At 46.8% G+C, this 11,090-nt stretch overlaps 1 protein-coding gene across 1 annotated transcript in view; it reads right to left on the bottom strand.

The window, feature by feature from the left end:
- Positions 1-3,670: 3,670 nt before the first annotated feature.
- The window catches only part of LOC147661212 (intelectin-1-like), a 149,152-nt gene continuing 141,732 nt past the window's right edge, over positions 3,671-11,090 (bottom strand). Inside the window, exon 8 of the mRNA XM_086951236.1 lies at positions 3,671-4,154. Coding sequence (XP_086807362.1) covers positions 4,002-4,154 — 153 coding nt within the window. The 3' untranslated portion in view covers positions 3,671-4,001. The remainder of the gene's footprint in view (positions 4,155-11,090) is intronic.

Here is an 11,090-nt window from a genome sequence, read left to right as displayed (position 1 = left end):
CAAGCTAGGCTTTTAGTGTATTTGTTTCTGAGAAACTGCAGCTTTCATGGTGAGTGGGCATCTTACAGTGTGAATAGAATGCTATCACCTTTTACGTTTTGGCTCTGAAACATATGCCCTTACATTTCTTCTACTTCAAGAACACCCAGTAGCTGCATGGCATGTTCTCTTAAGCTGAGTAAGGAATAGAATCACATTTAAAATGGAGAACGTATTGCAAGAACCTACTGACATTACTGTCTTAAGAAAATGGATAAGAGAACGCTCCGCTTTCCCTTTAAAATCGTGTTTCCACTCTAGCGGGGGTTTTCATATTGTATTTCAAGCCAGCGAAAATGGTATTGTGGGCTCATAAAAACATTGAAAACGTGTCTGGGACATTTGAAAATACTATCTGGGACAATATGTGATATATAAAAGACGGTACAGAGCAGGAATATCGTCGTAAAAATATCGACTAACCTAAATATCGCTGCAAAAATATCTACAGGAAGAAATATCGATGACAAAAATATCGTCTGACCAGAATATCGACAGACAGGTAAGTAATATCGTTAACATTAATATAGTTGTAATAAATATCGTTTACAAAAACATAGTTTACAATAATATCGTTTTTTAAATAATTATAAGTAATGTAGTGTTTTTAATGAATATTTGTAGTCAAAGTAGTATTTTTAGTAGTATATTATTATTTAATTATGTATTTTCAGTTGAATTTAGTATTAATAGTTCCGTAGCGGGTTGTGGGTTTATAGGGGAGTAGGGTGGGAAGTAATTTAAATATAATGAAATAATACATTAATTAATGTTTTAAATGAATATAAATAGTGTAATAAATAATAGTTAATTAATTTCAATTAGTTAATTGAATAATAATTATGTAATTAATTATGTTAATTTTTTAATTAATTTTAGGTGTGTGTACAGGATTTTTTTAGTGAAAATGTTTTTGGGTAAAGGGGTATTTTTAGGGTTCAGGGTCAGTTTTCAGTTTTTGGGTAAAGGGGTATTTTTAGGGTTCAGGGTCAGTTTTCAGTTTTTGGGTAAAGGGGTATTTTTAGGGTTCAGGGTCAGTTTTCAGTTTTTGGGTAAAGGGGTATTTTTAGGGTTCAGGGTCAGTTTTCAGTTCTTGGGTAAAGGGGTATTTTTTGGGTTCAGGGTCAGTTTTCAGTTTTTGGGTAAAGGGGTATTTAAATATAATGAAATAATAGATTAATTAATGTTTTAAATGAATATAAATAGTGTAATAAATAATAGTTAATTAATTTCAATTAGTTAATTGAATAATAATTATGTAATTAATTATGTTAATTTTTTAATTAATTTTAGGTGTGTGTACAGGATTTTTTTTGTGAAAATGTTTTTGGGTTAAGGGGTATTTTTAGGGTTCAGGGTCAGTTTTCAGTTTTTGGGTAAAGGGGTATTTTTAGGGTTCAGGGTCAGTTTTGGGTTTTTGGGTAAAGGGGTATTTTAATTATATGTATGTATTATTGTTGTTATATAAAGTAATGTGTAAAATCAATTTATATGTCCACATTTATTAAGTTTATAATTAAAAAGTGTAGTACATTTTTTTGAAATAGTTAAAAAATAAAAGTAATGTAATGTATTTTGTTAATAGTACTTATATTTATTTATTATTTAATGTAATTTTAATTATTTTAAAAAGTCGATATTTTTTACATCTATATTAATTACAACGATATTTTGGAGTCGATATTTATGTACTTACCTGTTTAAGTATAGGGTGTCGATATTTTTGTAAACGATATTTTTGCAACCATATTTATGTCAGCTATATTTTTGTAATCGATATTTTAACACCCTACCATAAAAGACCTACCTCCAGTAAATCGGACTCAAAAGCACACTACAGACCAATGAGGCTTGTGCTCTTACATCCTTCAGAAAATCAAAGCTGCCTGATTCGCTCTTTAAGATTCAATCAAACACATGTATAGAACAGTCATTAACGGTGCTGAACTCGGATTTAGTTTAGCCAACTAGGAAAAAACACACGGTAATCGCTCTAAAATCCCCATGGTGGGAGTTCAGTTAATTTGCAGATGTTCGTTAAGTACGAGGGGGAAAAAGCTGAGGCATGAGTCATGATGCAGTTCACACACTTTGCCACACCTATCGTGATGGAATGTGACTTTTTAATCGTCTTTTATTCTACCTTTACTGCGCTGTTACAGCTGTGGCTCAAAAATCTGTGTTATTGGTTAGTGGAAGTTAATTTCCTCCGACTGTCCACTAGACCACTTACTAGAGTGTGTTCGGTTAAACAGCACATCTCTCACAATTTACCACCTTTCTAATTGTCATCAAAAACTTCAGGCCTGTGTGCCATGACTTTCCCTATAGTTGTAAATGCCACTGTCTAAAACTAACCAGCGATTTTAGTTAGAACTTGTGATTGCCGAATTTAGAAGAAACTTTTCAGATGTGCAAAACATGGGCTTAAGTGTAACCATTCACCCTCTAAATTGTAAATTGATACTTGTATAGCACACTACTCACCCGCAAGTGTCTCAAGGCGCTTGTACGAATACCGCTGTGGAACCCGTCCTGGCTTTCTCTGTGAGGCGTCCACTTCTGGGCACCCCCAAGGTGGAGGCCAGGCATCCTTAGTGTGTGAGGGCCGTTGTGGAGATTAAGCAAGCTATTGCCCAGAGTTGCAGAGTGGGACTCCATGATTGGAATAGGCACCGAGGCGAGAATTATCAGGTCCGTGGAATTTTGAGCCCAAGACCTGCCGAGGCGGGGAATTGAACCCTGGTCCCGGGCCTGACCTCTGCATCAGGGTCTGCCGCTCTAACCATTGAGCCACACTTCTCCACTCAAAATCAAGTAGTGTAAATCAAATTTACACTACCAAATGTGAGGTTACTCACTAATTTTTTTAGTGTAGTTTGATTTCACAAAATTAAGAATACAAGGCTGTTTGTGGACAGATTCCAAACCACAAATAGGCAGCTTTTTATCATCCCAGCTTCCCTTAATGAAGCAGTGTTCATAGTCCTCTTTTACATCGGCATCTTACTAACTAGTTTCTTGGTTAATCGTATTCTAAGAAACCTCAGTGAAAAATGTTATCAAAATATGTACATGATGATTAAATCGTGTAATACTCATATCTTGTGTCCTGCTTTTCAGGTGACCGTTATGTCTTGCAATGTAAGGCAAGCTCTAAGGTGTGATGCTCATGCAATATGAATTGCAGTTTTGTCACTAGACGCTCATGACTTCGCTATTCTTTTATCGCCCGCTGAGCCTTCATCTTTCATACCTCTTTTAGTGGTCTGCTAAGCTTTCTTATTTGACTTATTCATGAAATGGTTTTACCTGGTTGTAACTAGCGGCACAGCACCCAGGATAATGTGCTGCAGCTAAATTCTAATAAGTTCCTAAAGGCGAGACCTATTGGCAATGCCAATGCTTGTTCTGGTTGTGTTATAATGACAATTTTATTTACAATGTTTTAGTGAAGATCATTTCAGGTATGCTGTACTCCTGCTAATGTAAATTTCGTACTTCTTTAATAAAGAATAAAGAACTGAAAAGAAAATCCAAAAAGCAATCAATGCAAATGAAGACTAGTACAGATTAAATATGATCAAGGCATTTGGTAGTAATTGACAACATGATTAATACAAACGTGACATTTTCTGGTGATTTCTTTATTTTTCATACGATAAAAACGTTTTTTTTAATATGCAAAGAAATAAAGCATTCAATTCTAGCAGTCCACGTTTTGCTACCTTGATTTTTCTTTTGTCATGTGATAATGACATTTGACTTCTGCATATATAGAACTACAGTATATAATTCTAGCAATCCACGTTGTTTTAAAGTGCACTGGCACCTTTGTCCAAAACAGAACTTCCTACCTAATTTTCAAACTCACATAACGATGTGGATTGAGTTAAATTGCAAATGAAGGGAATCCAATATTTCTTAATAGATGGGCAAAGGTGTTTCCTGTTTTCCACTGATCAGCGGTACCACAGCAGCACCGCGGCCTCTGTGATTGCTGTGCTTGCACCCCAGCCTGTACCAGCTCCATAACCATTCCAATCAAAGCTGGCAAAGTCTCCGCACTGCTTGGGAGCAGCTTCGGGGAAGTGTCCTCCACCACCGATGCAATGCTGGAAGAAAGCAGGGGTAGATAAAACATAAAAAGTTATCCCGATAGAATGAAAAACTAAAACAATGGCCACTTACAGATGATTTCTTGGTACTTTGTAAGATGAGTATTATGTACAAGGTTTGTACTACTATGTTCTCAAAGTGACGGAATATGAGAAAACAATTATCTCTGAGCAGCGTGTGCAGTGTCTGTTTAGCCTGTGGTTTGTTATGTGCCCCTGTGCCAAAATACATCAACCCCTACCTCAACTAAGGTATCTTCTGTAGAACCAATCACATGTTGTTTTCCTTTTTCCTTCCTTCTACCCTGATGGACATTCTGCTGCATGTCAGAAGCTATAGGGAGGCCTGGGACAACTAACTAACTCGAGTGGAGCTTCAAAGTTGAAAACAAAATGTTCTGCAGTTAAAAATTAAAAAACAGCAGAGTCTGCGCGTAGTGTCATCTAGTGATATTAGTCATTTAGCGGTCTCTTCATTAAGAAATAGCCCTTAGTTGGGCCGCGGGGCTAGCCCCCTCCGTGGATCAGTGAAGGAGGTGGGGGCTGGCTGTTTAATGAAGGGCTGGCGGTTTGCAAATACAAAACTTAGCTGAAGGGAAACTTAACAGAGGTATTTAAGGCTGCGCTCCTGGGGTTTCGTTCTCTTTGTCTCCTCGGACCTCAGCCTGGCTACAGGAGCGTCGTCGACAAGGAGTTCGGTTTAGTGCAGGCGTGGGGAGCACGGTGGCAGCTGAGCCTGGCGGGTGCCCGGAGCAACCGGGGGAGCGGGGGCAGAGGGAAGGATGTTCGCTGCGCTACCAGTGATAGGCCCACTTGGGTCCGAGAGCCCGCCCCACACCTGCGTGACCCCAGCGTCGGCTGGGAGCTGGACAGCAGGTGCAGGGGCCATGGACCCCGCACCGTGAGCCCCGGCTGCAGCCCCTGATGAAACGATGGGTGCCCGTAGGCCAGCTCTGACCTCGGCCATAAAGTCCACGAGGGAGTTCGTGAGCTTACCCAGGTCCTCACGTGTGGCAAAGTTCGAGGAATGAGCAACTGCCGTCGGAGGAGGGGGTGCTCTGGCAGGAGGAGGGGGGGATGCGGCTGCGTGCACAATTACATTTCTGACCGGCTCGGGTGCATGGACTTTGGCAGGTGCTGGGTCCGCGGGAAAGTCCTTCACAGTGGCCCTACGCACCATCTTGGGCCTGGAGGGACCTGCTTCCGCTATGATCTCATGTTCAGATGCCGATGGCGACGGGCCGACCCCGGAATCCCTGGGATTGCTGGCCTTCAATAGTTCACGTGCCCAAGCAACCCCCTTAGCCTTTATTAGATCCATGACAGCTTTCAGTTGTGCATCATGGGAGGGTCCTAGCAATGACTCATCGACTTGGGACGTCTGGGTGAAAAGCGGGGGGGATCCCTGGCTGTCCATCCCGAACGCGTACTCTTTCCCTGCAAAAGAAAGTCAGTGTGAGCTGGCAAAAGGCAGGAATGGGTCCCCCCAAGGTGATCCTCAGCTCACCCTGCACGAGCTTCGCCCAAAATGGCGCTCCGTTGCCACCCGCAGTCCCCTATACATACCTCTGGAGGATAGTTCCTGCTGCTAAAAAGGGGCCACAAGGGCGTGGGCGGAATAGGGCGGGCACAACGTTGGTCTGCAAAGCAAATTAAGGCATTAGAAAAGCACGAGACAGGCTAGTATACCGGGAACCCGGGTGCCAGCCGGTCCGGTAAGCCACGCAGCATCACGGCCCGAGTGACTGAACCTGAACCCACAAAGGACTGACATGTGCTACGAGGCCATCCAGTGCGTGAACCCGCGTGTGCCCACTGGGTCTAGCAGGAAGGAACATGGGAAGCATGCTCTCAGCATGCTACAGCAGGGCACATGGGCTGCCCAAAGTAACACCCAGCATGTTGCCAAATTAACCTAAACTAGGGGAGGGGCCCGGTCACCAGGGATGCCCAAAACACAGCGGGATGGCATGGCAACCCGGCCCGGCAACTCCCCCCCGATACCCATCGCCTGCATCACCCAAAGCTGCAGACCCCCCGCCCGCTACCAACGTGCAATGGGGTGGGGGGGCGGGCATTTAGAGGAGGATTGGGGCGCAGGAAGCCATCAGCCGACTAAAGCCGAGCCCAGAGCCCGTTCCGAGGCAGAGGGACCACCGGCCACCGAGCGCCTCCACCAAGCTGCTCCCAACCAGCGGGCAGAGACGCGCACCCCAGCCATGGAAAGAGCCGCAGGACGGAGACAAGGCCCCTCTCGGAGAGGATAGGCCTGTTGATCCCTCTACCTGGAAGGCGCTGACCTCCAAATTATTAAAAGAGGCAGACGCTCCCCAAGAGAGGCCGACTCCGGGGCTGTACCTGCGGGCGTTCGCAAAGGCATGTGGGCACGTCGGGCATAAGGAAGTGGTCGGCCCCCACGGCCACATCCCTGGAGGGGGGAGGGGGGAGCGGGCTTAGCACACCACCCTGCAGTATGGCAGCCACCCAGCACCACAGTTAACAGCAACAGGAAGCATGGATCATACATACGTGGAAACATTCACTGATTAAAATTATCACCTGTGATACTACTGCAGCAAAGGCAGGACTCGAGACCTGGCCTTATGAAGCTGTCCCCATCAAAGGTGCTCGATTAAACTCTGACCTGTGGCTCCATGAAGCGAATAAAAGCAGACAACAACACATGACATTCGACAAGAGCAGGCAGCCGTGCCTGCGTATCCTACCCCTACAGTAGGCCCGACCACGAGGAGGCGCCGCCGCCACCACCATCTTGAACAGAGGCAGCGCCCCCCCGGGACAGTACCTAGGGACAGGCCAAGGCCCACCAGCACAGCAGAAGGCTTCGAGGCAGGACCAGTGGCAGCTGAACACTAATACTGGACTGGCGTACTGCACGCAAAAGCCGAGACTTGAACCTGCTCATCGAGCTCCAAAGTCGGCAGCTATAGCCATTACCCCACATCCTCTCCCTGTGGCGTAGGGTTGGCAAGAGGAGGGAGGGCCCCCGCCGCCCTGCGCAATCCTGGTAGCCGCCCCAGGCCGCTCCCGCCATTCCATAAAGGGAGAGAACCAGGGACCGCCGCCGGGGGGGGGGGGAGCACCACAGTCGCTCCTCGGACCCGAGCGAACCCCCACGAGGACTCGGTGTAGAGGTGCCAGGTCAGACGCCACAGCTGATTGTAACAGGCCATGGCGTCCCCCGTACCACCCGACCTCCTGCCTGACTTTCGACTTCCACAAGCAACAAGCTGTGCGGGGCGGGAAGTTAGACATTCACCCACAACCCGCCTCACACCGACACAATACTGCAAGCGATCGGATGCCTACGAGCGGCCCTACGCCTCGTAACACTCCCCGCAGGGCGCCCGCCCACCAGCTAGGTTGGGACACGAGGCCCGGGTGCAAACGGGCCGACTCAGCGAGCTCGGCCGCCGCAAGCACGACCACGAGGTTGGCTGCGACGGCACACGACACGGCTCAACAACCCGCACCTCCACAGCGGCCCGTCGATAAGCGGGCCGCCTAGCCCCGCTCGACCTCCGCGAAGAGGGAGTAGGCGGAGGGGGAACAAGTCGTGAGGCCATAAGGCCTGAACTCACCGCCTAGTAAAAGAGTGTCCACGAGGCGACACGCGACGTCCGGAGCGGTAAAGAGGCAGAATAGATGGCGAGGAGAGGTTAAATACCCCTCGCCCTGCCTACCGCCCCGGACGTGCGTCAATGGCCCACAAATACTCCCACCGGGACTCTCCTGCCCGGAGGGGAGTGGCTGACTAGGTAGGGGGCGGGGCAGCCCTCTGTAACTACGAGCCCGCCCTCTTGATGGCCACCGGGTGGCCTCGGGCAGCTGCAGGTATCGATGATAAATGTTTCAATTGTTTTGAAGCTGCGCTTGCAGTCTTCGGTGTTGTTTTTATAATATAAGTCTTGGACCGGATGCTTAACTTCGATAGTGAGCTAGAGTACGCTGTGGGACCCCATTCCCCATGGTGAGGCGACACGCATCGGGGGCCCCGGGGCCTGAGGGACCACTGGCAATCAAAGAAAGCCTAACTGAGCACAGGGGCTGGTTACATCTGTACCATGATATACCGTTATCAGCATACAAAACGTGCTCCATCGGTTACACAGCAGGGGAGCAGGACGTGTGAGTAATAAGGGGTGGGCCAGGTGACGAGTGATCTGGAAAAAGTATGCTTTGTGCACTTTTGAAGTGAATACCCGTTTAAGCGATTTCAATTTGCCATCGGTGTGCCCGGGAGTTTTGTACCCACCCCACCATACAGAGAGACTTCCCTTTTGACAACATAGCACTCTGGCCAGCACTTTTGCACCATTGATGTATGACTCTTGTCAGGGACTCCACTATAGACCCGAACTTTGGGGTAGGGAGCTACCAAGTCAGCAACTCGCCATGGTGGGGGTGTTGCATTCCGAGGTGTGGGGGTGGAGCACGGCAACAGCCCCAGAGGCGCCACTACACGAGCGTTGATCTGGCCTTTTTGGATGGAGTCGGCTGGCAGCCACTGCTTTACAGTGTCCTTTTGGCAAAGGGCCAAGCTAGCTGCAGTCGTGTTTTGTGGTCAGTTTCCACCCTGCTGTTTCCATCAATACGCAGAAGGGAGTTACAGGGGTTCGGAGAAGGGGTGAAAACCCAACAACGCCTTGTTAGCAGGTACATGGTCTTTTAAAGACCTGTGAAGTTCACCGGTGCGGCTGGGTCCGTAAAGCTGTCCCAGCCGGGCGGACACACGACAATTGCTACCATGAGAGGCAGGGCATGGGCCAATACGCGCAAGAGAAAACAATGTTCTATTTTGGTTTTAGCACTGGTGATTCAAGCTGGATAACTGTAATAATAAGGACGTCAATAATCTCCACGAGTCACTGCAGGTAGTTTAATCAGATATAGAGATGCTATGAGCAGTTCGGATGTGGGCTACCTCAGCTAAACTGTCAAAAGGTTTCAAATGCTACACTGGCAGCTGGCACACAATCACATATAGGAATTATGCAGAGGTCATAAAAGGTACTTAATAGCATTACAAATTATGTTTCAACATTTATGAGATGCCTGCAACTTTTGTATACAGATACATAATTACACAATTTTCAGTTGTTATGTTTGTTTCATAGAACCTTGCCAGGGGCTCAGCAAAATCTCCTAATTAGTATTTGCCAGAAGTCCATGAATATCATGTTTCATAACTGTGATGTCACACACTCAGAAGTGTAAAGCAGACCATTGGCACATCTTCTCTTTGCAAACATTGCATAGCATGTAGATGTATAATATATGTTCACTTGGGGGCATTGCGGTGCACAATAGAAGATGTTGGTTATTGCCCAACTCAATGGCGTTCATTTTATCGACCTCAGTGGGATGAGGAGTTGCATGGACCCGACGGGATTTGAACTGTTGTCCTCGAGCATGAAGCCGTGCGGCTGACGCATTGTCCACTGAGCCGCTAGACCCGCAAATCTAGTCACTCAGGGCTTTAGGCGGGATGAAAAAACTGGAGGTTTTTTCAAAGAGGGGTTCCTGGTGCAATTAAGGGCATGTCTTAAGCACATGGCCCGTGCCCTTGGTTACATTATGTGCCGCCCGGCTAATATTTTGATGCTTCTTCCTGTCATGGCATGCAGATATATAATAATTATAAAAAGCAACATTGCACCTACAGCAAGTCCGAATTATCGGCTTTGTCGAGGGTTGTTAGTTGCATATGATAAATAAGATAAATAACAAAAAAGAAAAATGCAACTTGGTATACTAGTTAAAAGGCTTCAGTTCTACGATAACGTGAATGTGGAAAAACTGTAACAAGCCTCTTTGAAGTTCCTACAAAGGCAGTAAAGGGCTGTATTGCTGCAAAAGTAAGATTCATTTTGTTTTTACTTGGAGGGAGAGGACAATGAAAGAGAGTACGACAAGGACTCATTTTGATTTTTAGGTCAAAGCCTAGCATAAGACTGCGCACATGCGCAGTCTCGCTGGCGAGATTTAGTGATATTGGGGAGATTCACTAGCGGGCTTTAAGCCCCGCCCCTCTTTTCCATTGGCTGGCGTCACCGTTCATGCTAAACGGTTGCCAGCCATTGGAAAAGAGCGTCCTCTGACATACACGTTTCTCTTTTTTTGTCCGTCCCACTTGGACTGGCTGCCCTGACTTACTGCTGGCGTGAAAGGTTTGTTATCTTCTTTATGGGTCCAAACAGATGGCCCCATAAATAAGATAATAAATCTTTTACGCCAGCAGGAAGTCCAGTCGAGTCCGTCCAAGTGGGAAAGCAGAAAAAGAGAAAATGGCCGTCACCAAAGCGAGTGCTTGTTCGGCGTGCGCCCCCGTCAGAGTCACCGTCTTGTAAACACACGTAAAACAAGGATATCCCATTCGGGTAAACTGAGCTGTAGTGTAGCTCCATATTAAAATTGTATTATTGAAAGACATGCACTGCCTGAGTATGGCAGGCCCCGAGGTGGCGTGGCGCGATTATGTTCTGTGCATGAGACCCCAAACGTACACAGATGGATAGGCAATGACCAGCCCCCCACCCCTCCCACCGGTGTCAATAACAAGATGCAGTGCACCCTGCCTGTCTTGACTTGGGGGTGCAGCTCGGGGCAGGCACGGATCCCAAAACTGACACTGAGAATAATTAGCATTCTGCTCTGCAGCTGGTCCCTGCCGCTTCCTCAAGACAAGACCCGGGAAGAGGTGGAAAACGCACTGCAAAGGGAGGGAAAATACCCCCCCCCCTTTTTTTTTTGCAGAGTTTTATATAGCGCGAACTAGACCCGAACCGAATCAGGTATCAGAGAGCTTTACATATCACCAGTTACGTTACATGAGGACACACATTCATTTTAGGCACGGGGAGATTAAGTGATTTGCCCAGAATCACAGGAGGTTTTGGCGTCGTTACCGAG

This window comes from Lissotriton vulgaris, unplaced genomic scaffold, assembly GCF_964263255.1.
Source record: "Lissotriton vulgaris unplaced genomic scaffold, aLisVul1.2 SCAFFOLD_2321, whole genome shotgun sequence".
Lineage (NCBI taxonomy): Eukaryota > Metazoa > Chordata > Amphibia > Caudata > Salamandridae > Lissotriton > Lissotriton vulgaris.
The sequence above is the reverse complement of the archived record's forward strand: the minus strand, read 5'-3'. Positions and strand labels throughout refer to the sequence as shown.